At 46.2% G+C, this 27,819-nt stretch overlaps 1 protein-coding gene across 1 annotated transcript; it reads left to right on the top strand.

Moving 5' to 3' along the window:
* The first annotated feature begins 51 nt into the window (after positions 1–51).
* EIF3L (eukaryotic translation initiation factor 3 subunit L) lies at positions 52–27,772 on the top strand. Its single transcript, XM_060656385.2, has 13 exons — positions 52–156; positions 718–766; positions 1,677–1,887; positions 5,543–5,622; positions 9,649–9,710; positions 13,392–13,461; positions 13,674–13,747; positions 16,842–17,013; positions 18,873–19,027; positions 19,784–19,954; positions 20,744–21,241; positions 26,338–26,418; positions 27,556–27,772. The coding sequence occupies exons 1-13, from the start codon at positions 124–126 to the stop codon at positions 27,592–27,594; spliced, it is 1,695 nt and encodes a 564-aa protein (XP_060512368.1). The 5' UTR covers positions 52–123; the 3' UTR covers positions 27,595–27,772.
* The last annotated feature ends 47 nt before the right edge of the window (positions 27,773–27,819 follow it).

Consider the following 27,819-nt stretch of genomic DNA (forward strand, 5'->3'; position numbering starts at 1 on the left):
GGCGGCCCCCTGAAGACTTCCGGTTTCCCGGCAGGCCCGGTAGGGGCTGAACTTCCGGCCTTACGGCGCAGGCGCGGGCCGCAGTTTTCGCTCTCTCTGGCTGTGTTCGCGAGTGCCGCAGCCATGTCTTATCCCGCTGATGATTACGAGTCCGAGGTAAGGCTGGCCCTGCGCGTGAACTGAGCTCCGCGAAGGAGGCAGAGTTCTTTGGATGTTGGGCCCCGCGGCGAGACGGCGTCCGGGCCTTTCTGGGAGCCCTTGCGGGCCGCGACCGCCTCCGGCCTGCCTCCCTGCGGGCGCGGCCCTCATGCTGTTCCCACGGCTGGCTGCTACTCACCAGCCCCGTCTCGGCCCGCCCACTTCGCATGTCCGGTCTCCTCGTTCTCTCCTTTTGCGAGACCGGAGACGAAGGCTGCTTGTGGAATCCCATAAGGATTCTGTGTTTCTGTAACTTAGCTCGTACGGTTTGGGCTGCCCCTTGTAAAACTCCGTTGGTTCCCGCAGCCTCTTGGGCTTTGCTCTACCTTATTTGCATCCGTAACGTTGTATTGCTGTCTGGTTTATTCTCCCTTCTCTCACAAGCGTGTGAGTTTCTCCAAGGCAGGGACTGTGTTTTACCCACTTGCGTATTCTTAGTACCCTGCTTATCCTAAACATTGTCGAACGAACGTTTTGGGTTCACGAATTGGTGACCGTTTCCGTCTCTTTCCTTAATAGGCTGCTTATGATCCCTATGCTTACCCAGGCGACTATGACATGCACACAGGTGAGACCATGGACTTGTCTGGCTAGCTAGGCGCTTCTAGGGTTTGGCACCTTTTTGAGGGTCTCAGAACAGCTTTGACGGGCATCTGTTAAACGCTCTTTCTTCGTGGTCCTGGTGGGAGTCAGTTATTAGTTTTCAGAAGGAGGGTGGTATAGAGCCTAATAAACCAGGTCTTTTTCATGTTCCACCTCCGAGTCTCAGAAGAGAAAGCTTACTATCCTGGATGTGGTTTCCTTGTCAGACTATTCGCTGAAGAAGAAAATCTTGGGCAAAATTAAAGAAATTCAAAGCAAGCCCAAGTGAAGTATTTTTGGAAGGTTTTGGGGTTTCCTGAAACGTAGTGAGTTGGTTTGACTTAGTAAGTGCCGTGCATGGTTGCAGGTACTTTGTCCAAAGCGTTTCATTTAGTCCTTAAAACAGTTCTATAAAGTACCTAAATTAAAGTTGTCTCCATTTGGCAGATGAGAGAACAGAGCAGAGAAGTTTGGTAACTTGCACTGTTGTATTGGTAGAAAATGGCAGTCATTCATTCATCCAAAAAATATTAAGCGCCTACTACTTACTTTCCCTTCCCACAGTCGTCTTCTCTCTTCTAACACACATATAACCACATGGGTACACCTGAAGGTACACTGAGTACAAGGTTCTTGCCCTCTTAGGCTTCAGGTTCTAGTGGAGGAAAGAGATTATGAACAAACATATACTTTTAAGTAGTGGTGTGTTTTTTGAAGAAACCGCGTACCGGGATTGAGAGTGAGTTGGGGACAGTTATATTTCTGAGCGCTTAAAAGGGAATTATACCTGATTTGTAGACTTTAGTTTAATTTAGAGGATGGTCTTGCCCTTTTGTTTTGTAATATACGTGGGTTCGAAAGCACTTGGTAAAGTATTTGTTCTGTCCAACCTTTAGGAGATCCAAAGCAGGATCTGGCTTATGAACGTCAGTATGAACAGCAGACCTATCAGGTGATCCCTGAAGTGATCAAAAACTTCATCCAGTATTTCCACAAAACCGTCTCAGATTTGATTGACCAGAAGGTGTATGAGCTGCAGGCCAGTCGTGTGTCCAGCGACGTCATCGACCAGAAGGTGTATGAGATCCAAGACATCTATGAGAACAGGTACAGACTGCTGGCTGAAATGACCCTCTTTCTAGGTGGACTGGTTTAGTGACGCAGCCCCTGAAAAGGGTGCTGTCTAATCACTTCTCTGTAAAGAGAGAGCCCGAGGGGTTTCCGTGATTCCTTGGGGGAGACATGTTACTTTGTTGGACTGTATTGCCAAAACTCATACAGGGTCTGGGGCGCCTGGGTGGCTCAGTCAGTTAAGCCTCTGACTTCGGCTCAGGTCATGATCTCACAGCTTGTGGGTTCGAGCCCCGCATCGGGCTCTGTGCTGACAGCTCAGAGCCTGGAGCCTGTTTCAGTTTCTGTGTCTCCCTCTCTCTGACCCTCCCCTGTTCATGCCCTGTCTCTCTCTGTCTCAAAAATAAATAAAAACATTAAATTAAAAAAAAAAAAAAAACAAAAAAAAAAAAAACAAAACTCATACAGGGTCTAAAATAATAACACCGTGATCAGTAATTATAGCAGCAGTTACAGTAGTATGTCCGACCAGTGTAAATCAGGCAACATTCAGAATGCTTTTCCTGTGTTTTACTCATTACGCTTCACAGTAACCCCATGAAGTAGGTAGTATTGTTTTCCTCATCTTACGGATGAGGGAAACAAAGCACAGAAAGGGTAAGTCACATGGCTACTTGAGTTTTGAACCTGCACATTCTGACAGCAGAGCCTAATTTTTAAATTACTGCACGACTTTTTTCCTAATGTGTATTTACCGAGAGAGAGCGAGAGTGCGCATGTGCAACACGCAAGCTTGGGAGGGAGATAGAGAATCCCAGGCAGGCTCTGCGCTGTCGGCGTGAAGACATGGGGCTCTGTCTCAGGAATTGAGAGATCGTGACCTGAGTGGAAATCATGAATTGGACACTCACCCAGCTGAGCCCCCCAAGATGCCCCACATTACTGCACAACTTAATGCATAACAGGGTGAGCCACCGCTTTGACTGGTTTTGAGGGGATTGCCCTTGTGTAATTGGCATTAGAGATGAGACAGGTCAGTCAGGGTCAGGATAGTCAGGAATGACTTCACCGAGGAAGCAGAATTTAAACCATTACTGAGAGGAGGGGTGGACAAAACTAATAGCCGGAGGCTTATTGGATCAGTGAATAGAATTAATCCCTGAACTGTTTTTTCCTTCCTCCTCACATCTTCCTAGTTAAAAGTGTGTAGCTCGGTGCTGTCCCATAGAAATAATAATGCTAGCCACACGTATAACAGTTTTTTTCATCAGCTATGTTTAAAAAATATAAAAAGAGGGGCATCTGGCTGGCTCAGTTGGTGGAGCTTATGACTCTTGGTCTCAGGGTTGTGAGCTTGAGCCCCACGTTGGGTGTAGAGATCACTTAAAAATAAAGCTTTAGGGGCACCTGGGTGGCTCAGTCAGTTAAGTGTCTGACTTCGGCTCAGGTTGTGATTTCATGGTTTGTGGGTTCGAGCCCTGCGTCGGGCTGTGTGCTGACAGCTCAGAGCCTGGAGCCTGCTTTGGAATCTGTGTCTGTCTGTCTCTCTCTCTCTCTCGTCTCTCAAAATGAATAAAAATATATAAAAATAATAATAATAAATAAGACTTAAAAAATAAGTAAAAAGACGGGAAATTAATTTTAATAATTTATTTCAATATCTAAGATATTACCACTCATAATCAGAATTAAACCGTTAATGACTTATTTTACTTTTTTTACTATTATGCATTCTAAATCCTATATTTTGTATTTATAGCACAACTCAATTTGTATATGTTGGAAATAGTTGATCTCTATTTAAATTTTCTTTTTTTAATGTTTATTTTTGAGAGAGACCAGGTATGAGTTGGGGAGGAGCAGAAGGAGAGGGAGACACAGAATCTGAAACAGGCTCCAGGCTCTGAGCTGTCAGCACAGAGCCCGACGCAGGGCTCAGACTCACCGCAAGATCATGACCTGAGCCGAAGTTGGATGTTTTAACTGAGCCACCCAGGTTTCCTTCTATTTAGATTTCATAACATTTACAGTTGAAACATCAGATTCACATACTTAAATAATTCTAAATATACTTGAAAGTTTTCCAGAAACTGAGTTAAGTATTGGTTTTTTTAATTAAAATTAAAATTTGAGGGGCACCTGGGTGGCTCAGTCGGTTAAGCATCTGACTTCAGCTCAGGTCATGATCGCGCCATCCGTGAGTTCGAGCCCCGCGTCAGGCTCTGTGCTGATGGTTCAGTGCCTGGAGCCTGTTTCAGATTCTGTGTCTCCCTGTCTCTCTGACCCTCCCCCCGTTTATGCTTTGTCTCTCTCTGTCTCAAAAATAAATAAACATTAAAAAAAATAAAAAATAAAATTAAAATTTGACATTCATTTCTTTAGCACAGTAATCACCTGTGGCAGTTAGAGTTGGAGCCACGCGTGGGGTACACATTTCCATAGGAGAATGTGTGGTGAGGAGAATGTCTGGCGCCTTGGAAAGTATGTTCCTTTGCAGATGAGTGGGCAAAGGGAGGAAATGGTAAATAGACAGGGCAGAAAGAAACTCTAGATAGTATAGGCGTAGAAAGTAGTGTCAGGAAAATAGGTAGTAAGTCAGCAGAGAGAAGTGGCCCAGGAAACCAGAGAGAAGAGACTTTGAAGAAGGGAAGGGTCAACAAACGCTAAGTGTTCTGGTGAGATTGAGTCAAGGAAGGAGCCGGTTGATTTTGGCAATTGAGAAGTCCTTTGATCACCAGCAAGGTCCGTTTCAGTGGAGTGGTGGAGGCAGGAGCCAGATGGCAGAGGGTGAGAAATGGAGGATGACAAAGGAGAGGTAGCAAGTGTAGAGGACATAAAGTGTTGTTGAGATGCTTTGTGTTTTGCCGCATGTCTTGAAGTGGGAACTTGAGCATATTTCTGTGCTGAACTGAAAGATCCGGAGGAGAGAGAGAGGTGGGAGTTGAGGAGAGTGGGAGAAAGTTGAAGTAGCTCCTAAGGGGATCAGGAGGGAAATGGAACGGAAACCTCTTGTAGGGCTGGGAAGCATCGTGGGCAGCGGTGTCTGCGATGGCATCAGACCACAACAGACAGACAGATTTGCTTCCAAGTTTGGAAAGGAGGAGGAGACACGGCGCTCCAGGAGAGTAGGAAAAATATTGCTAAGGGAGAAGGGTGGGAGTATCTAAAACAGGTTATCAGATCAGGGAACAGCGAGCTGTTAAGTATGACTGGAGTTCATGACACGGAAGCCGGAAATGATCCTGAAGAGCACGGTGGTTGCCTGACTGATAATTTTTTTTAGCGTTTATTTCTGAAGGAGAGACAGAGCGTGAGTGGGGAAGGGGCAGAGAGGGAGGGAGACACAGAATCTGAAGCAGGCTTCAGGCTCTGAGCTGTCAGCACAGAACCCAGGGCAGGATTCAAGCGCATGTACTCTGAGATCGTGACCTGATCTGAAGTTGGAGCCCCACTGACTGAGCCACCCAGCTGCCCCATAAGCGATAAAAAGGACTGTTTACCGTATTGAGAAAAGTTGAGGTGCAGAGTTGGGTATAGGAAAGTTGTAGACTTGGAGGGCTTTGGCCCTGGCTTCGTTTCTGTGACGCCTTCCCCTTTGTGAGCCTGGGTCCTTATCTGTAAAATGTGAAGGTTTCTTCTTCTCAGGTCCTTCCTGTTTTGGACTTGTAGAATTTTTGTGCTTGGTTTTCAGCTGGACCAAGTTGACTGAAAGATTCTTCAAGAATACACCCTGGCCTGAGGCCGAAGCCATCGCTCCACAGGTTGGAAACGGTAGGTATGAGCTCTTTGTGGTCTGCGCGCTGGGTGGGATCCTGCGACTCGGGGGTCATAGGAGGCTCAAATGATCTGTGTCTTTCACTCACTGTGGTGTTTCCCCCGGACTTCGTACACAATAGACCCTTAGTAAAGAACTTGTTGAATGAAGGCCGAATAAACAAAGAGGGGACAGAGACCTCTCAAGTGTGGTGAAGCTGAGACTGAGATCTTTGTCCTGACTTGTTTCCATTTCCCTCTGTAATTTTGGAGGTCATTATAGTCGCTTGGGAATGGGCTCTCTGGCAGCTTCCTTCCACCTTTCACTTTATGATGGTTTTTTTATATATGGTGTGATGTAGGAAGACCCATCTGCACATTTTTACATGTCGATAACTAGCTGTGCTAGCACTAGTTTTCGAAAAGACTGTTTTTCCGTTAAATTGTCTTGGCACCTTTGTTGAAATTGGTTATCATGTAAACGTAAGGGTTTATGTCTGGACTCTCAGGCTTTTTGTTTTTTTTTAATGTTTTATTTTTTGAGAGAGCAAGCGAGCACGAGCAGGGAAGGGACAGAGAGAGAGGGGGAGAGAGAGAGAATGAATCTGAAACAGGCTCCAGCCTCTTAAGCTGTCAGCATAGAGCCTGATGTGGGGCTAGAACCCATGAACTGAGCCGAAGTTGGATGCTTAATCCACTGAGCCACCCAGGTGCCCTTCTCAGCCTTTTTTTTTTTTTTTTTTTTTTGGTTTATTTATTTTGAGGGTTGGGGGAGGGAATCCCAAGCAGGCTCCACACTGTCAGTGCAGAGCCCGACGAGGGGCTCGAATTCATGAACCGTGAGATCATGACCTGGGCCGAAATCAGGAGTTGGACACTTAACCGACCTAGCCACCCCGGCGCCCCTAGACTCTCATTTTAACTCCATTGATCTATATGTCTTTCCTTATGCTTGGGCCACGCTGTCTTGATTATTGTAGCTTTGTGGTAAGTTTTGAAACCAGAAGTGTAAGTCCTTCAACTATGTTCTTTTTCAAGATTGTTTTGGTTCTTCTGAGTCCCTTGGGTTTCCATATGAGTTTTAGGATCAGCCGGTCAGTTTCGGCAAAAAGCCAGCTGGGATTTTGCTAAGGATGGTGTTGACTCTGAAAATAGAATTAGGGGTATGTTGCTTTTATATTTAAGTCTTCTAATTTATGGACACGTAGTGTCTTTTCATTTACTCAGCTCGGTTTAGAAGTCGCTCTCGGAGAGTTTATTTTCTGTGGTGCTCAGACCTCTTTCTTTAATATATTGCCTATAAGAACGTAACACTGTGTGTCTTAACTACAAAGTCCTGTAATACAGTTGACCCTTGAACAACATGGGTTTGTACTAGGTGAGTCTGCTTACACATGGATTATTTTCGCTCCCATACAGTACTGTAAATGTATTTTCTCTTACAATTTTCTTAACATTTTCTCCTCTACAGCTTATTTTATTATAAGAATACAGTATCTAATACACATAGCATACAAAATATGTGTTAATTGACAGTTTGTGTTATTGGTAAGGCTCCCAGTCAGCAGTAGGTTATTAAAGTTCAACAGTCAAATATCTGAGGAGTCAGAAGTTATTTGTGTGGGCTTTTGACTGTGCAGGGGGCGGTTCTTGCCCCTAACCCCTACGTTGTTCAACGGTCAGCTGTGTATAGTTTTATAGGAAAGTAATCACAGGACCTAATAGTGAAAAAAGAGATTTGGTATAAAAATCAGCCCCCTCCCCTTCCATCCTCAAGTCTTCAGTTTCTCTAGAGCCGTCTAGTGCTACCACTTTTTTTTCTTATCCTTCCCATGATGGTCTATGCATACATAAGCAAATAGGAATACCTCTTTTGTTTCTTTTTTACATAGACTAAATGCCATTTCTTTCCCTTGAAAAAAAAATTTTTTTTTAATTTTTTTTTAACATTTATTTATTTTTGAGACAGAGAGACAGAGCATGAATGGGGGAGGGTTAGAGAGAGGGAGACACAGAATCTGAAACAGGCTCCAGGCTCCAAGCTGTCAGCAGAGCCCGATGCAGGGCTCGAACTCACGGATCGTGAGATTATGACCCGAGCCGAAGTCGGCTGCTCAACCGACTGAGCCACCCAGGCACCCTGAAAAAAAATTTTTAAATCATCTTTTTAGTTTTTTGTTTTGTTTTGTTTTGTTTTGTTTTGTTTTGAGAGAGAGAATGAGAATGAGTGGGGGAAGTGCAGAGGGAAGGAAAGAGAGAATCCCGAGCAGGCTCTGCACACTGTCAATTTGGAGCCCGACACGGGGCTCGAACTCACAAACCGTGAGATCATGACCTGAGCCGAAACCAAGAGTCAGATGCTTAACCCACTAAACCGCCCAGGTGCCCCTCCCTTTTTTTTTTTTTTTTTTTTTTTTAAATGTTTGTTTATTTTTGAGAGAGAATGTGTGTGTGAGTGGGTGAGGGGCAGAGAGAGGTGTAGACAGAGGATCAGAAGCAGGCTCTGTGCTGATAGCAGAGAGCCCAGTGCAGGGCTTGAACTCATGAACCACGAGATCCGTGACCTGAGCTGAAGTTGGATGCTTAACTGCCTGAGCCACCCAGGGGCCCCTTTTTTCCTTTTTAAAGTTAATTATATTTTTGGAGTGTATTCTGTATCTCCAGGATTTCTTTTTTTTTTTTCCTTTAATTTTTTTTTTTTAATGTTTATTTTTGAGAGGGGCAGAGAGAGAGGGAGACACAGAATCCGAAGCAGGTTCCAGGCTCCGAGCCGTCAGTACAGAGCCCGACGCGGGGCTCGAACTCACGGACCGCGAGATCATGACCTGAGCCGAAGTCGGACGCTTAACTGACTGAGCTACCCAGGCGCCCCTGTATCTCCAGGATTTATAAGACCACCCCCAGGTTTAGTGGTTGGTATAGTTGTATCCACAGCTGTGAAGGTTTACAGCAAATGGATACAGAGCAAAATCAGCAAGGGGAAAGAAGACATAGACAGGAATCTAACGGAAACCAGGTGCTTGTTGCCAGCAGTCCCTTCCCGTGGAGTCCCATGGGATGTGCTGTTCCTCGAGCAAGCAGGGAATTGTGATGTGTGAAAAGTTGTCTGTCAGAGAGGCTACTTACAGACTTGGTGTCCAAGGATTTTATTGGGTGTTGGTTATGTGGGCACATCCTCTGCCTAGCACGTACCAAAATTCCAGACCCCCAGAAGGAAAGCGGGAGTTCAGCATGAACCACTGTTGCACAGTTTAGGCATAGCAGACCACTCTTATCAAGGTGGCGAGGACCTTCCTGAGATCCAGGTTCCCAGATGCCAGCCAAGGACCAGCTTCACTAGCCAAAGGGTAGAAGTCTCACGCCTGCTTTGTTAGCTCTTTTCTGCTCAGTGTCAGTATCCAAAGAACTCTTCCTTCCTTCCTTCCTTCCTTCCTTCCTTTCTAGTGGTTGTATCGTATTAATAGGATAAGTTCTTTAAAATAGGATTTGTGGCTCAGTCAGTTAAGCATCCAACTCTTGATTTTGGCTCAGGTCACAATCTCTCGGTCATGGGATTGAGCCCTGAGTCAGGCTCTGCACTGGGCATGGAGCCTGCTTGGGATTCCCCCCTGCCCCCCTTTTTCTTTGTCTCCTTCTCCTCCCCCCTCTCCATGTGTTCTCTTTCTTTCAAAAAAAAAAATATAAAAAAATTAAATAGGATTTCTAAAGATACCCATATATTTCCGATTTTGATAACGTGACATTGCTTTCTTGGGAGCTGTTACTATTTATTTATGTGTTGGTTTATTAAACAACTGGATGGCAAAATATCTTAAATGACGGGAAATGAGTCTGAATGAGATGAAGATGAGGTTGAAAGATAAAACAAGGTGAATTTTCTTGTTGCAGGTATTCTTGGGGTGTAAGTGTTAAAATTTAAAATGTAGATGTCGTTTAGTCTTTTAAATCATGTTTATTCCTTTACTCCCTTCAAAGGGGCTAGAACTGCCTGAAGACCCTGGTTGTTTGTGGATTACTAAAGCACCCCTTTGCCATCTCTTTCAGATGCTGTCTTCCTGATTTTGTACAAAGAATTATACTACAGACACATATATGCCAAAGTCAGTGTGAGTATCTAAGTGTTGTTGGCGTTGTTTTAAACTGTGTGTCGTTTTTGTGTTTGGAACACAACCACTGGTTTATACTGGTTCGGTGTCCAAGAGTGGTTGGCATGTGTTCTCAGTATTCTTTTAAGACATAACGGGGGTGGGGGGGGGGGGGCGCCTAGGTGGTTGAGTAAGTTAAACGTCTGACTTCGGCTCAGGTCCTGATCTCACAGTACGTGGGTTCGAGCCCTGCGTCACAGTCTGGAGCCTGCTTCGGATTCTGTCTCCCTCTCCCTTTGCCCTTCCCCTTGTTCACGCTCTGTCTCTCTCTGTCTCTCAAAAAAAATAAACGCTAAAAAAATAGTAATAATAACAACAGAGGGAATGATTGAATCTAGCAAGCTGGGTATCTATTCCAGACAAACTGTAATAGGTGATAGCTTTGCTGTCCGTTTTAATGTCTCCGTCCCCACAGTTTCTGACTTGCACTCATCACATTGATTGGGTTGTAGGATGCCATCCTAATAGTGTGTTCCTGAGTGCTGCCTTAATTTTTTTTTTTATGTTTGTTTATTTTAGAGAGAGAGAGAGAGCGAGAGCACACAAGCAGGGGAGGGGCAGAGAGAGAGGGAGGCACAGAAGCTGAAGCAGGTTCCAGGCTCTGAGCTGTCAGCACAGAGCCTGACACAGGGCTCATACTCATGAGCTGTGAGATCATGACCTGAGCTGAAGTTGGATGCTTAACCGACTGAGCCACCCTGGGGCCCCCTGAGCACCTTCTTTTGTCTCTGCCTGTGATGTCCTTGCTTTTTTAACTCCAGTGCATTGCCGTGGCGTCTTCGACTCTGAAACATACATGAAATTGTCACCGTGTGTCAAGCATAATGCTTGGCACTTGACATGCATCTATATTCTAATCCTCACCGTAATCCTGCAGAGCAGGCAAATTGAGGTGGTTTTTCTCAAATTCATACAACTAGTAAGTGGCCAGACTCCTTGAACTCGGGCCTGTCTTATTGGAGTACCAGTGTTCTTTCCGCCACACTCCCCCTACTTTGGGCACCTGTTTGATTCTTCTCTGATTTCTGAATTTTAGAATGACCTAAGTCTCTTAAAATACGATCTGTACTATTTATACACATGATGACTGAAAATCTCTATTATTAGCCCCAGTGTCTCTAAATCCATACTTGCATATCCAGCTACCTATTCCACGTCTCCAGTTGGTTGTCTTTCTGGTCATCTCATCTCAAGTGTAACATACCCCAAACTGAAGTTTTCTTTTCCCTGTAAACCTGTTCTTCCCATGTCAGCCAACTCGCAAATAATACCACCTTGCATCCAGGTGACTTGGACTGAAAACCTTGGCCTCTTTCTTGACTTTTGTCTCACTTGACTTCTAGCCTTGCAGCAAATCCTGTTCAGCTCTATCTTCAACATACTACTTGAAACCACCCACTTATCACCGCCACCACTGCTGCTATCCTAGTTCAACGCATTATCGTCTCTTGCCTGGACTGTGTAGCTGCTTACCTGGTGTCCATTTCCACTCTTCTGCTAGAGTTTATTCTCAGCCTGGTAACCAGCGTGATCCTTTTGAAACATAGTCTCACCAAGTCACACCCTGCCTCCCAATCCTACCGTGACTTGCTCTCATACTTAGAATAAAATCCCAAGTCTTAGTCATAGTTCTGCTTGATCTGGCTTCCCCTCCTTTCCTGGGCTCCTGGCCATCCTCGGGCCATCCTCCTGGCCACGCTTCAGAGCGTATGTGCATCACTAGCTGACGTCGTATTATTTGTTTACTAGGTTTTTCTTTGCTACCCCCGCTAGAGGGTAAAACTCCGCCAGGGCACGGACTTGATCTTGTTCACGGCTGTAATCCCGTGCCTCGTCACCGATGGTGACAGGCTAATTGTTGGAGCGTGCGTGTGCGTGTGTAAATGAAGGAAACTGGCACCATGATCTCTCCTTAGAGTATTTCTGCCTGCTCACAGTTAACTCGGGTCTCGTCCCCCTGAGGGGTCAGCTTGACCTGACTAGCGAGCTCTTGCTTTGCCGTGGGAGCCACCGTGAGTGCCGGCTGGAGGCGTTCCCGTTGTCCGAGTACTGCAGGGGCCGTGCTTTTCTGGTGTCCCAGTGAGAGCTCTCACTACTTTATGTGAGAGAAAGTGAGGATTCCCTCCTACACTTGATGCTTTGGCTCAGGTACTATGTGAGCCATGCTGAGTCTAGCTAGCCTGTATAACACGGCTTTCTTGGGAAGACCGTGGCATCAGAACCCATAGTGCAAGTGGTTCTACCACGCCCAATCTTACCTTTGGTCTGTAATAAAGATTCAGCAGAAGCTTATTGATCTTGTAACCTCTTCATTAGGTACCACATGGGGTACATTCATATATACGGCCAACGTTAAATCTTGTGGGGGCGTTTCATTGAAAGAACACTTAACTATATTGGACACTTTTACGACATAGTCTCATTCTACATAGACGTTGAGTACCTTGTCAGAAGCTCAGTAAGCAGTGGGGCTAAAACTCCAGGGCTGTGTTCTTTCTCCCCCATTACAGATAGCATCGTGTTATTCCCCAGCTCAGAAGCCTTCAGTGGTTCTCTGTTCCCAGCAACATGAAGTCTAGAATGGGGTCAGCAGCCTTCACTATAAAGGGCCAGATAGGTTTTTTTTAGCTTTGAGGCCATCATGGTCTCTGTTGAATGTGTTCAGCACTGCCTTTGTAACAGCCGTAGACAGTGAGTGCAGGGCTGTGTTCCAGTTGAACTTTTTATTGACCAAAACAGGGGATGGTGGATTTACTGACCCCTCTGGCCTAGATTTCTGTTGACCTGAAAGACCTCTACACTCCTGGCCTCTTCTAGTCTCGTGTAGCCTAGTGTAGCGTTATCTGCTCTCACCATTCTTTGAGCGCTGTGATCTTACCTTTTTGCTTTTGTTAGTACTTCTGTCTTTCTTTCCTTCTTTTTTTTTAATGTTTGTTTTTGAGAGGGAGAGAGGGAGACACAGAATCTGTAGCAGGCTTTATCTAGGCTCTGAGCTACCAGCACAGAGCCTGACGCTGGGCTCAAACTCATGAACTGTGAGATCACGACCTGAGCCAAAGTTGGGACGTTTAACCAACTGAGCCACCCAGGCGCCCCAGTACTCCTGTCTTTCTGCTTCACTGGATCTGCATGCTTGTTCTTTAATGGTCAGTTGGGGTTGTTGCCGTAAAACCTGAACATTACGGTCTGATATTCAATGCCCTTTTGAACTGCTCTAGCTCTTACGGTCTTCCCTCTGACTTGAGTGCTCTTTGCATCCTCAGAAGGAGAGAGTCACCGTCAGTTCTCATGGGTCTTTAGCCGTCATGGTAGACCATGAGTAAAATACATAGATTTTATTTCTTTTCTTTTCTTTTTTTTTTTTAACATATATTTTATTTCTTAATATTTATTTTGAGAGAAAGCACTCATGTCAGGGAGGCAGAGGGGCACAGAGAAAGGGAGGGAGGGAGGGAGGGAGGGAATCCCAAGTAGGTTCCATACTGTCAACACTGAGCCCAGTGTAGGGCTCAAACTCCCCGTGAGATCATGACCTGAGTTGAAATCAAGAGTCTGATGCTAAAGCAACTGAGCCACCCAGGGGCCCTGAGTAAAACACATTTAAATTAAACATCTGTGCTGATGTCTCCTTTCTTTTTACAGGGAGGACCCTCCTTGGAGCAGAGATTTGAATCCTACTACAACTACTGCAATCTCTTCAACTACATTCTTAGTGAGTTTGAGTTTGGTTAAGGGTGTGAGGCTGTGATGAGGCCCAGTGCTGGCCTCTAGCTTTTTGTTAGCAGAATTTTAATATGCAAGTGGAAGGGGGGATGTCCTGTTATTCATGGTCTTTTTAAGAGAAAAATTAGAAAATGTATTCTATATATAGCCTTACCAAGTGGGCATAGTTTGCATCTGACTTCGCTGTGATCTCCCACGCAGATGCCGATGGTCCTGCTCCCCTTGAACTACCCAACCAGTGGCTCTGGGATATCATTGATGAGTTCATCTATCAGGTATCTGGCCAGCCGTGATCTCATTTGAAATAACTAGTCCAACAGAGGAGCAACAGTTACCATTGTTTGCATTGTTAAAAAGATGCTTGGGATAAAAATGTCCCCACCGTGGTTGGGGATATCCCCTGGTGGCGGTCCTCAGTGTCATGGTTTTCTGAAGAGTCAGTGACGCATAAGAGCTCTGGGTATCAATTTGGTAGTCGAGCTGACTTGCACCAAGCTCTTACCTGACCTTGAGAGTTGGTCTGATAGGGAGAATAAAGGCTTCCTAGGCTTTGGAGTCAGGTAGAAGTGAGTGGGTGCTGGTGTGGGGGCTCCCACCTGGTAGTCTGTAACGTGGACATGTTGTTTAAGCTCTCCCAAGTTTGACTTTCGTCTCCTAGGAAACAGAAATGTTGTATGCCTTGACTGTGATAGTGGTTATATGCTAGATAAGAATAAAGTAGAACATTAGCATCAAGGCGGAAACATTGCCTGTCTTGGAGTGCTCCTATGGAGGCTCCACCAAGAACTGGGTCAGATGTCAAGTATAGCAGCTGTGTAGCCCAGGGGTACACTTTTCAAGTCTTGCTGTTCACTAACCTGGGACCCTGGGCAAATTACTTAACCACATTGCCTTGGTTTCTGTAAAAGCGGGATTTGGGGGGTGATTACTGGAAATGACATCTAAAGTGCTTAGTGCAGTGCCTGTCACAGAAGAATTACTCAGTAGATGTTGCCTGGTTGTAGTGCAGTGCCTGTCACAGAAGAATTACTCAGTAGATGTTGCCTGGTTGTTGTGATGGTCAATACTATCATTATTCTTTTCCACCTTCTTTTAGGTCAGTTTTATTCTTTAAAAAGAGAATATAGACTTAAAAAACACAGAATAATTGAATTTGGAGATACTTGTTTCCTGTGAGTTTTATGAGGACTGGATAACTCTCACTGGGAATTTCCGGAGAAATCAGATTCTTAATAAAGCTGTTATTTGAGCTGCACAGACCAGAGACTTAGAAAGTGTTGGCAAGTTGTGATTGGTGGGCTGAGAAAGCCCTCCCAGGGCCCTTTGGGAGAGGCTTTCTGCTTAAGATGAGGCTTTGGTGCCTTTTGTGCAGTGAGGGCCACAAACCACACTGGCCTGGTTTGCCCTTTCTGGCGTCTTGGCTTGTGTCAGCCCCTTCTTTGGCATATTTTAGAAGGTTGGTGGTCCTGTTGACTCACAGCAGGTCAAGGAGGATCATCTGTGCTAAGGTTCTTCATCCTTCTTAAGATTATCATAATCCCTTGGGCTTAGCTGGTGCTCTCTTAAGGGGCTTAAAGTGCTCTCACCGGTAACAGAGCCTGGCCAGTGAGGGCCAGGTGGGATTCTGCCTGGCCAGGTAGATGTCACACGGGTAAGTGGCTCTTTCCCGCCACTCTGCTTTCATTTACTTTTATCAGTACAAGTAATACATCTATATATCCTTACTGTTTAAAACCTTCGTCTATTTCAGATTGCAGATAAAGTGTCTTCCTCGCCTTTGTGGAGGCATCAGTTATTGTCTGGAAAGATAGATACCATGTTAATGTTTCTCAGGGTTACATACATACAAAAATAACTCCATTTAGAAATGGTTCAATAATATATTTATGTAATTTGTTATGATATGGAACACTTAACATGTCTACATAGAGACATGTAGAAACAAAGCTGCTTTGTTTCTTTGTTTTTTTCTGCTTACTACAAGATCTGTGTAAACTACCTTTTTGGTGATGAACATTTAGGTTTTCAGTTTCTACTGCTACAAACAGTGAGTTAGTAAATATCCACATTTATGTTACACATAGGTTCGTCTCTAGAGATCACTAGAGGTAGAATTGTTGGTTGAAGGATATTTGCTTTTTACGTTTTTTTAAATCAGCTTTATAGCGTCAAAATTTGCACACAGTAAAATACCAGTTTTAAGTGCACTGCTGATGAGATTTGACAAATGTGTACACCACCACTGTAGAGATCTAGAACATGCAGTCCCTTGGGATTTTAAGAACTAGTAACATCTTGCCCTCCCCGAGGGCTGTGTCGAATTACACTGCTGTCAGCAGTATTTGAGAATTTCTATGCTGTGGATGTTACTGGTCTAATTTTTGTCTGTTTGATGGGAAAGAAATGGTGATCTCATTTTAATTTGCATTTCTCTGGTATCTGAAGAGATCAAGCGTTTTCCCTGTTAATTGACCAATCTTATTTTTCTTTGAAGTGATCATCAGTGTCCTTTGTCCATTGTTCCATTGGATTGTCTTGTTCTTACTGACATAGAATCTGTTCAGTATTCTGGATACTCTTCTGTTAATTGTAAATCTGGAAACATTTTCCTACATTCTTAGAGGAAGATGATATTTTGGAGTTGAACATTCTTGGGTCATCTAGGACCTAGATTCTAGGTCACTGGTTTCCAAACTTGGTGTGCACCAGAATCAGCCAAGGAGCTTTTACAAACTAATTGACTGCGTAGGTCTCTTGTGCTATTTTCTGGGTGACTGATGGAGCCCCAGCCCATTGCTGGTCCCAGATGGAACCACTGCCTCAAAAAATACCTGTGGTACGGGCTCTATATGTGCCTTACGCTGGGTGGTTAGGGTCTGTGGTTGGTACAGAGGCGACTCAGAGTGGGTTCCTGTCCTAGGTGAATTGATGGTGAACTCCAGTAGGGAAGACACACGTACAGACACCTGCCCTGTCTCCACCGCATTCATAATCCTGACTCGGGCATGGCACAGCCGTCTAAGAGTAGATCTGTTCCAAGCCACCTGCTTCTGATAGCCAGGTTGACTGCATTGCAAAGCTCATAGACTTTACACTGAAGTCTGGAGTCAAATACCAAACTGAATGTGTTTTTTTGTTTTACAAACTAACTTTCCTCTTAGAGATCTAGCTAGCCGAGGAAGAACTAACGTGCTCAGTAATGAACAAAGTTCAATTTAAACCAAGATGGCTTTGCAAAAACAGGTAGCGCGCAGAACAGTTTGGCATGAGTGGCAGTAGCCCCGGCCCTCCCCTCCCAGTCCACAGCCCCCCCACGGCCTCGTGTTCTGCACCGGGCGCCACTCGGTCTCTCTCCCTTCTTCCCGACAGTTTCAGTCGTTCAGTCAGTACCGCTGTAAGACCGCCAAGAAGTCAGAGGAGGAGATTGACTTCCTTCGTTCCAATCCCAAAATCTGGAACGTGCACAGCGTCCTCAATGTCCTTCACTCCCTAGTAGACAAGTCGAACATTAACCGGCAGCTGGAGGTGTACACGAGCGGAGGTGAGTGCTGCTTGCCATCTGTTCCCGTGGAAGAGAGGCCGCAGAGGGGTCGCTGCGGCTTAGGGAACCGGCTGCTCCCGTTTGGTGTTGGACGTGGGCAGTAGCCAAGTGCTGATGTCGGGGGCTGTGCGGCTTGGCAGCCTGTCGCCGACAGACTGAACCGGCACTCGTGAGACCAGCATTCGCAGGCATTTGTACTGTCTCCGGGGCCTTTGTTTAGATCAGCGATTCTCCCAAGTTTTTGGTGTCGGGACCGCTTTGCAGTCTTTAAAGATTGAGAATCAGCAAGTTGAGCTGTATAAATTTTGCCCCTGTGAGAAGAGTATCATTTTCTCAAATCACTTTGGCACCGGGTTTCGTGGAAGAGAGCTGCGTGTGCTTCTGCCTTCTGTCTGTTGCAGTTACAGTCTGTTTGAGTTGCAGTAGATGAGGGAGACCGGGCCTCATCCAGACATGGAGTCGGGAAAGGGAGGAGTATCTCAGCAGCCTTTTCAGTCTTTGCGTTCTTTGCTGCTACATCAAAACTTGACAGCGAGGGGTTCATACCCGTTCATTGGATGAGGATTCTGAAAATGTTAGCGGTGAACTTTTACTTTCTTTTGTTAAAGTTCATAGGTTTATCCTGCAGCTTGAATGGATCTTTTTTTTTTTTTTACTGCTGCATGGTTTTGTAGAATACTGGTTCATGGAGTTATAAAGATTTTCTGTTGACAGATTTTATTATATAATTAAAAAAAATATTTTTAAATGTTTATTTTTGAGAAAGAAGGAGACAGAGTGCAAGCTGGGGAGGGGCAGAGAGAGAGGGAGACACAGAATCCGAAGCGGGCTCCAGGCTCTGAGCTGTCAGCACAGAGCCCAGCGCGGGACTCGAACTCACAAACCGTGAGATCATGATCTGAGCTGAAGTCAGATGCTTAACGGACTGAGCCATCCAGGCGCCCTTTTATTAGACAGTTTTTAAAGACCACATCTGTTACTTTTGTCACAGTCCCATCAGACAAGTCTTTATATGGAAGGCGTTGAACTCATAGTGGCAGATACAAGTTCTTTAAGACTACAGTTTTTGCTTAAAAGCTCACATTTTCATTGGCAGTGAAGTGAGCACTGTCCATTTTGTTGTTGAAATGTAACAGGTTCACTTCGTTCAGTTTTGGAACGTGTCTGCTAAACACCCCAATCTGAATTTATGGGCCATTCTTTCAAGTAAAAACAGTATTTTGTGAAAAAAGTGGCTGGTTCTTTTCCTGCATGTGGTGGGAAAGAATACAGTAATTGCAGTGCCACTGCCTGATTTATGCTGAGTTGTTGGTAGTTTTACCCATGTTGTTCTCGGGTGTTCGGGGCAAGTGTCAGTTCAGTGAGAAAGACAAATCGCATCTTAGTGTTATTAGGAAAATAGCTTTGACCTCAAGAACTTCCTGAAAGCAGTGGCCTTGGTGAGTAAACTGCTCCTGAGAAAAGGGGCCATCTCGGTATTCTCAGGTGTCTTGGGACAAAAAAAAAAAAACAAACACCAAAAAACTGTCACCCCACTCAGGCAACTCTTGTTGGTAAATTTAAGATTAGTTTAAGGCCAGGGAGGCCTAGCTGGCTCATTCGGTGGAGCATGTGATTCTTGATCTCAAAGTCATGAGTTCGAGCCCACGTTGGGCATAGGGATTGCTTTAAAAAAGAAAAGGTTAGCATCAGGTCAAGTGTGCTGCTTCTTGGTATTTCTTTGAGGGCAGTGAATCTCTGTTGCGGGAAGCTTTAGAGGCCGCCGGTAGGTGAAGAGGTCACCGAGGGACGTTCAGGGCTCAGGCTTACCTTCTTTCACCTGCCCCTGCGGAAGTGTTCACGGTATCTGTTTCTCTCAGGCGACCCCGAGAGCGTGGCCGGGGAGTATGGACGGCACTCCCTTTACAAGATGCTTGGGTATTTCAGCCTGGTGGGGCTCCTGCGCCTGCACTCCCTGTTGGGGGATTACTACCAGGCCATCAAGGTGCTGGAGAATATCGAACTGAATAAGAAGGTGATTACCTGCACCTCCCTCCCCTCCCCACCCCTCCCCCCACCCCCTTCCCGAGCCAGAGGGTCTGCTTCAAGAGACACTCTGATCTATTAGGATACATTTCAGGGAGAAGAAAGGATTCATCCCCAGGCCAGTTGAAAATTGAGAACTGGGGGAACCACTGTAATGAAAATCTGAGCCTGGGCAAGGTGCTTTCTCCGTGTTAGTTAGTTAACACTTGAACTATTCAGCAGTCTCTGATTCTGTTTTCAAAACAGAATGACAATGGTAGATTTTTACCATTCAGGTTTCACTTGTTAAGGAATTAACAGAAGATTTAGTTCTAAGATGGTTAGATAATGGTTATTAGCTGTGGTGGTTTTTCTTAGCCACAGAAAAATTGGTGCCTTTTTGACATGTGTGTATCTTCCAGTCTTTATCTGTTCCTTTATCAAGTTTATCTGGAAAAGCAAGGAGTAGACAAGGAGGAGTATGTGACTGAGGTATAGAGGGATTTGGATCTGAAAGAAATTTTAAGGTTACCTGATTCAGCCCCCCCCCCCCCCTTTAAAATATCTAACAAAATGAGGTTCTCAGGTCCTAGAACTTAATCGGTGAATGGTATGGTCTGTACTCAGAACCTCTGACTCGAGCCAGGGCTTCCCCTGGGTGGTCCAGGGCTTCTGCCTCAGCTGACACTGGGCCCTGCCAACCTCCAGACTCTCTCTGGGGTGGATCGGTTCTGGGACTCATGGGTGCTTCTCCCTTCTTCCGCAGAGCATGTACTCTCGTGTGCCCGAGTGCCAGGTGACCACTTACTACTACGTCGGTTTTGCCTATTTGATGATGCGTCGCTACCAGGATGCCATCCGGGTCTTTGCCAACATCCTCCTCTACATCCAGAGGACCAAGAGCATGTTCCAGAGGACCACATACAAGTATGAGATGGTGAGGAAGCCTCCGACCGGCCTGACCCCTTGGCACCTAGGCCAGCAGTTTTGGGGAAACGCCATCCAAAATGTTGCTCTTTGTATGCCTTTTCAAGCTGGCATGCTCTAAGTTTCTTTTCTTTGTGTCTCTTATCCCAGATCATTAACTCCTTAACAATAGGGACAATATCTTCCATTTTACTTTTGTCCCACGACAGTGCCTAGATGTATTCAAAAACCGTTTGCTGAGCGTTCACTGGGCTGTCGGTGTTTTTTAAAAATGAGTTAGATGTGGGTACCGCCCTCACGCAGTTTGCCGTGGAGGAGGGTGGGTCCAAGACGTGCACAGCATTGAGGTTTCTAGGCAGAGAAAAGGTGTTGGGACTTAGAAGTATGGTGATGTAGCACCACGATGGACTCTCTCGTCGGGGCGGGGGGGGGGGCAGGAGAGTAGTCAGATTGGGGGTGTCAGGTTCTGGAGTGGCCTTCACCACCCAGCTAAGCTGTTTGATCGTCACAGGCATTACGGCGCCATCCGAGTTTCGGGTGACTCGGTCGTAAGTGGTGTGGGAGCATCGATCTGGTGGAGTGTGGGGTGGTCCAGGGAGAAGGAGGCCCCGGTAGAGCATGCAGGAGCCAGCCAAGGAGGACCTGGAAGTGGGCTGGGGAGGTTCACTAGAGCTAGAGGGCGCACTGGGAGAGACTGTGGGAGAGCGAACGGCCCCGGGAGGGTGTCGGGGCGACGGCGGCAGGGACTTGCGAAAGTCCGTGGCATTTGACCCTGCGGCGATTTCTCTCCCACCCCCAGATTAACAAGCAGAACGAGCAGATGCACGCGCTGCTGGCCATCGCGCTCACCATGTACCCCATGCGAATTGACGAGAGCATTCACCTCCAGCTGCGGGAGAAATACGGGGACAAGATGCTGCGCATGCAGAAAGGTGACCCGCAGGTCTATGAGGAGCTCTTCAGCTACTCGTGCCCCAAATTCCTGTCGCCCGTGGTGCCCAACTACGACAACGTGCACCCTAACTACCACAAGGAGCCCTTCCTGCAGCAGCTGAAGGTGTTCGCCGATGAAGTGCAGCAGCAGGCCCAGCTCTCAACCATCCGCAGCTTCCTCAAGCTCTACACCACCATGCCTGTGGCCAAGCTGGCTGGCTTCCTGGACCTCACGGAACAGGAGTTCCGCATCCAGCTCCTCGTCTTCAAACACAAGATGAAGAACCTGGTGTGGACCAGCGGCATCTCTGCCCTGGACGGCGAGTTTCAGTCGGCCTCTGAGGTGGACTTCTACATCGATAAGGTACGGCCGCCCCCCGGCCTGGGCCTCTGGGGCCCTGTGTTCACGCACCCCGCGATGAACACCGACCGGGCGCCCGCCGCGCTGAGCATTTGGGACTTAGCGGTGAACAAAATCCACAAAGCTTTCTGCCCTAGTGCTGATGTACTAATGTAAGAAAATAGACACGGAGCGTTCCGATGCCGCGAATCAGGTAGTAGGTGTCGATGCGAAATGAGCAGACCCACTTAATTTTTTAAGAAAAAAAGTTCTGTTCGAGTCCGCGTTAAGACAGCTGCCTGAGAGGCACGGTCTCCACAACGTAGACAATGCTCCAGGGAACGAACGTTTGGTGTGAGAGTTCTGTATGGTTTTGTTTTGTTGAGTTGTAAGTCGCAGTGAATGACCTTCCAGAGAGTTACAGACTGTATGGTACGTGCAGGGCTGTATGACTTTAATCTTACGGGAATCCGGGAGTTGTTTTTCTGTTTCTTCAGCCCACATTCTTTTTTTTTTTTTTTAACTATTTTTTTTCTATTTCTTATCTTTATGTTTGGAATGCTTCTCTCTCTCTCTCTCTCTCTTTTTTTTTTTAAATGAAGTAGATGTACAGAGTTTGCTTGGGGCAGAAATAGAACCCGTGCTTTGAGGTTTTGCCAGGTCATTTTGACCTTAGGTAAGGGTTAAAGTATACCTTCCCTGAGAGCCCAGGAGCAGGGCCCACAAACACGGAGAGGTGAAATTTTTCCTTTATTTTGTGGTAGGTTAGAATCATCAGGTGCTACCCAGTTACCGGTAGTGGTGGTGGGAGGCAGGGGTCGCAGGACTGAATAAGGTGCTCGGGACAGCCTGTGCTGAGGAAGGGAAATCGAAGCTAAGACTTGAGGGAGGTAAAGACATTAGCCAAACGCACATCCGGGGGGAACAGCCGTCCACGTAGAGGGAGCAGAGGCCCTGGGCAGGAGCGAGGGGACAGCTTCGGTGTGGCTGGAGCGGCCCGTGAGAGGAGGCCGTGGCCGAGGGAAGGCTGGAGAGGAAAGAGGGTGGGTGCGGTGTCACATCTTCCATCTTTTTTTTCCCTCTGTTCTGTTTAATTTCCTTTGGGTATATTGTTCTGTCCCTGTTCGTGTCTTCAGCTCTGCTTTTGCTTTCTCTGATTTTTTTTTTTTTCCACGGTTCGGTGTTTCCTTAGATGCCTTTTTTGTTTTTTAAACCTAGGACGACCGTTCATTCTCCTAGAGGGGATTTGCTTTTGCCTCTTCAAGGTGCCTGGGGAGATTACTGGTCCGGGACCACCATAGACCAAAGCCTCAGGTTTTCTGGGTGGGACCAGGTAGCAAGCCCAGGCTGCAGCTGCAGATTGTCAGAAGAATCACCTCGTGTTTATAGTATGTTGGCGATGGGTCTCTTTCTGTTATGCTCCTTGGCCAATTTGGTGAGCTTTGCTTGATGTCTGGAGCAGGTAGTTCTGTCCGTGTCCGCCTTTAGCTTCAGGGTGTAGCCCTTCAGGGTCCCAGCAGTGCAGGGAGGGGTTTCTGTAAGACGCCCCAGCCTTGGTTTGTCCCCTCTGTGCAGGTCTTCTAGGATTGATTAACGAATGTCTTCAGTGCAGAGGGGGCTTCTGTGTTTTACTCAGGATGGTTTATTTTCTCTTAAGTAGCTCTGTATTCTCTTGTCAGCTCTTTGATGTTATGAGGAGGTTTAAAAAATTTTTTTTGTTTAACATTTACTCATTTTTGAGAGCACACAAGCGGGTTGGGGCAGAGAGAGAGGGAGACACAGAATCAGAAGCAGGCCCCAGGTTCTGAGCTGTCAGCACAGAGCCCGACATGGCGCTGGAACTCACGAACCGTGACATCATGACCTGAGCCGAAGTCAGACGCTTAACCGACTGAGCCACCCAGGCGCCCTGACGTTATGAGGAGGTTTTTAAAAATCATTCTGTATTTTGGTTGTTTTAAGAAAGTGTGCTGGTCTAAACATACTGTTTTTTGGGGAGTTTTTTTAAGGTATAATTTGTATAACAAACTTCACTGTTTTTTTTTAAGTGTTTTATTTATTTTTGAGACAGAAAGAGAGCATGAGCAGGGGAGGGGCAGAGAGACAGGGAGACACAGAATCCAAAGCAGGCTCCACGCTCTGAGCTGTCAGCACAGAGCCTGACACGGGGCTCGAACTCACAAACCGAGAGATCATGACCTGAGCCGAAGTCGGACGCTTAACTGACTGAGCCACCCAGGCGCCCCAAACTTCACTGTTTTAAAGGGTATAATCCCAGGGGTGCCTGCGTGGCTCTTGATTTTGGTTCAGGCCACGATCTCACAGTTTGCAACTTTGAGCTCGAGTCCCGTGTCTGGCTCTGCATTGACAGCATGGAGTCTGCCTGGGATTCTCTCTCCCTCTGTCTCTGTCCTTCCATTTGCTCATGTGTACGAGCTTGCGCGCACGCTCGCTCCCTCTCTCTCAAACTTTTTTTTAAAAAAGGGTATAATTCCATGGTCATTAGTGTATTCATAGTGTCACCCAACCGTTTCCACTGTCTAATTCTGCAGCATTTCCCACATCCCCGAAAGAAGCTTCTACTCATTAGTGGTCATTCCCAGTTCCCCTTGTACCCTAGTCCCTGGGAAACCAGTAGTCTGCTTTCTGTCTCTGTGGATTTATCTCTCCCTCACTCTTTTTTTTAAAGTTTATTTGAGCATGAGAGAGCACGCATGCGAACAAGGGAGGGTCAAAGAGAGGGAGAGAGAATCACGGGTGCCCAACCAACCGAGCCCCCCAGGTGCCCCTGGATTTGTCTATTTTTTGACATTTCCTATACATGGAATCATAAAATATGTGGCCTTTTGTGTTTGCCTTGTTTCATTGGATGTGCTTTCAAATTGCATCCAGGTTGTAGCATGTATTAGTACTTTATTCCTTTTCAAGGCCGAAAAATACTCTACCGTATGGATATACCGCTTTATTCATCCACTCATCAGTTGATGGACATTGAATCGTTTTCACCTTTTGGATATTGTGGATATAGCACTGCTGTGAGTTTTTGTGTGCACATAATCTCTTGGGTGTATCCCTACTTGTGGAATTGCTGGGTCAGTTTGGGTAGTTTGTTTTGAAAGCTCATCTTGCTAAACAAACCGTGTCGTTCGGAGTTTATGACTTTTGCAAGACTTAATGTTTGGCAGAACTTAGCTATCTCTGACGCGAACCAAAAGTAGAAACATCGGAAGTGGAAGTTTTCCAGTGTTTTATTCGTGCTTTTTTTTTTTTTTTTTTTTAAATTTTTTTTTTAGCGTTTATTTATTTTTGAGACAGAGAGAGACAGAGCATGAACAGGGGAGGGGCAGAGAGAGAGGGAGACACAGAATCTGAAACAGGCTCCAGGCTCTGAGCTGTCAGCACAGAGCCCGACGCGGGGCTCGAACTCACAGACTGTGAGATCGTGACCTGAGCCGAAGTCGGACGCTCAACCGACCAAGCCACCCAGGCGCCCCTCGTGCTTTTAAAAGTCAAAACTGTCCCTTGCAGCATTACATCAACTACCTAAAGTCCTTTTTGAGTTTATTCCCAGTACCTGACATACACACATTCTTTGGCAATGTCAGTAACCTGGTCCATCCCTCTGTTTTCTCTTTGTGACCCAGCTGAACTAGTCCCAGTTATCTGGATGGTCTTTAATAAAATACTTCTCCCGGGGCGTCTGGCTGGCTCAGTCAGTAGAATATACAGCTCTTGGGCTCAGGGTTGTGAGTTCAAGTTCCATGTAGGGCATGGAGATTTCTTTTCTTTATATAAATGTGTGTGTGTGTGTGTGTGTAAAGAAATATATGTATGTACATATATATATGGTAATGTATATATATACATATACAGATATAAGTAAACACTTCTCCCAAGAATTAGCCATTTAGTTATTACAAATAAAATTTCGTCATGATTTGTTATATTCATATTATAAGTTAAGACTGATTAATAAGTCCATATGTGAAAAATTTTTCGGGGATATTTTTCTTTTATTATTGTTCCTCTTACTGGTTCAGGTTCATCTTTGGCAAAATGCTGCTTTCTGTTTTGTTTTGTTCTCAGTAAAGATTTTATTTTTGAGTAATCTCTACACCCGGCCTGGGGCCCGAACTCCTAACCCACGATCAAGAGTTGCATGTTCCACTGACTGAACCAGTGAGGCACCCCTGCTTTCTGTTTTTCTGGCTTTTCTTTTTTCATCCTTGACTTGAAAAAGTCCTCTCAAAGAGATTCAGAAGTTTCTTGGGTCTTAACCTAGATTATGTAGGAATTTACAAGTAAATTGGTGTTCAACCACATTTGAGCTAAAACACACAATTTAAAATCTGGACTAATTTGAAACATTACACTCCCAAACAGTGTTGAGAATAAAATGTTGAGGATGCCTGGCTGGGTCAGCCAGTGGAGCATGGGACTCTTCATATCAGGCTTGTAGGTTCAAGCCCTTGTTGGGTATAGAGATTACTAAAATAACAAATCTTACAAAAAAAAAAAAAAAAAAAAAGAATAAAATACTGTCTTAAATGTTTTTATTGCCGAAAGAGTCCTATTCATTAAAAAAATAAAAACAATAAATAAAAATAAAATTAAAAAAACCTTGAAAGTAAAAATAAATGGGGTGCCTGGGTGGCTCAGTCATTTGCGTGTCCAACTCTTGATTTTGGCTCAGGTCATGATCCTAGCGTTGTGGGATTGAGCCCTGCGTGCTGAGTATGGAGCCCGCCTAGAATTCTGTCCCTGTCGGTCTCCCTCTCTCTGGCTCTTGCTCTCCTTTCCCTCTCCCCTCCCCACCCCACCCCCAGCTCATGGGCGCGCAGGCCCTCTCTCACACTCTCTCTCTGAAATAAAAAAAATCAAAAAGGAGAAAATAAAAATGAATTAACAGGAAGAAAATAAAAATCAACCGTTTAGAAAGAAAGAAAGCTGCCATCAACTGGTTACACTCCCCTATAGGCTCCCGCCCCCCCCCCCCCCCAAAACAACACATACCTATTTGCTTTTGAAAAGCACTGTAGGGGGTTATTTAGCAGCATGGTTACTTGCAAGTCCGTTAGTGGCTCTACCTCACTGCCCCTCTGATTCTACTTTTTCCACAGGACATGATCCACATCGCAGACACCAAGGTTGCCAGGCGCTATGGGGATTTCTTCATCCGGCAGATTCACAAGTTTGAGGAGGTGAGAAATCTGAGAGAGTGTGGTGTGTGGGCTGGGGACCGAGGTTAGGAACTTGGTTGGGGAGCTAGGAAGTTTTTACATTTTTCATTTCAACAAAGCCCCAAGTTGGCCCTTGAAGTTTCTGAGCTAGACTGGCTGGCTGCTTGGGGTTTGGGGAGTGGGGCTGGGCCTGTAGCAGTTGCTGCGTCAGCCTTCTCCAGAGCATCTCTTTCCAAGATCCCTCTCTGCGGGTGGCCGGCTCTCCTCTCTCTGCCTCCCTGGTATTTCCTAATATGGGCGGATTCACTGCCTGCTCTTACCCGTCCCTCCCCGTGTGGCAGTCACTCTCTTAGACAGGTCTGGCCAGTTTCTGCAGGCAGGGAACAGGAAGCTGTGTTTTGACAGACTGGGCGCATTCCACATCTTGCCCTGGGAGAGGTCTTGTGGGTCAGGCCAAACACTAGGAGGGTGCAGGGTGCAATGGCGTGGGGGTCTCTTTGTGGCCATAGCTGGAGCCACTTCGTCCTGGTGTTCTGAGTCCTTCAGCAGAGGTCACTGTTAAACGCTCCGGTCCGTGGCACCTGGCTCCTCCTGCAGGAGGCCCTGGCAGGCTTAGCCTCTCTGAGGCCTAGAAAATGGGCCAAGCCATGTGGGGGGGGGGTGTGTGTGTGTGTGTGTGTGCGCGCGCGCGCGCACGCACGCACATTCTGTGTGAAGGACAGGTAGAAGAACAGTCTGCATGAAATTTTTTTAAGTTTATTTACTTATTTTGAGAGATAGCAGAAGCAGGGGAGGGGCAGAGAGAGAGGGAGAGAGAAACCCAAGCAGGCTCCGTGCTGTCAGCTTAGAGCCTGACGTGGGACTCGAACTCACGAAACATGAGATATGACCTGAGCTGAAAGCGAGCCGGACGCTGAACCGGCTGAGCCACCCCGGAGCCCCCAGTCTGCATGAATTAATTGCGCACGGCCACAGGTGTCAGGATTGGAGCCCCTAACTGAGGCTGTGTACACACACAGCGGACACCTACGCCCGCATCAGAGACGCCCTCCCTGACTTCAGAAGGGCGGCCCAGGGGTTGGGCCTGGTGGTCGTGTGCCTGCAGGAACAGGGCTGGTGAAATCTCCATAGCTAACTTTGCTTTTCTCTTTCTTCTAGCTCAATCGAACTCTGAAGAAGATGGGACAGAGACCCTGAGTACTCTCACACTGTTCTTAGTCAGGAACCTACTCTGATGTCTTTGTAGGTGGGGTGTATTTTTGTCACCGTGAAGCCTTTACCTGGATCGGCCATCAGCTGTTCAGCTGAGTTGAAGTTTATTTGAATTAAGGACTGAAATGTTTTAAATAGGCCTCAGTAAAAGATCTTCTTTGGAGCCAGATTTGTCATCTAATCATTGTTGGGGGGAATCTGTGGTTGAGG

The sequence above is a fragment of the Panthera onca genome, chromosome B4 (assembly GCF_046562875.1).
Source record: "Panthera onca isolate mPanOnc1 chromosome B4, mPanOnc1 haplotype 2, whole genome shotgun sequence".
In the NCBI taxonomy this organism is placed as follows: Eukaryota; Metazoa; Chordata; class Mammalia; order Carnivora; family Felidae; genus Panthera; species Panthera onca.

Excerpts from the sequence above, each read along its gene's own strand:
- EIF3L (XM_060656385.2), top strand. The coding sequence starts at position 124 with ATGTCTTATCCCGCTGATGATTACGAGTCCGAG. Across the intron at positions 767-1,676 it reads CGACTATGACATGCACACAG|GAGATCCAAAGCAGGATCTG; the intron begins GTGAGACCATGG and ends TCCAACCTTTAG. Across the intron at positions 19,955-20,743 it reads CCACATACAAGTATGAGATG|ATTAACAAGCAGAACGAGCA; the intron begins GTGAGGAAGCCT and ends TCCCACCCCCAG.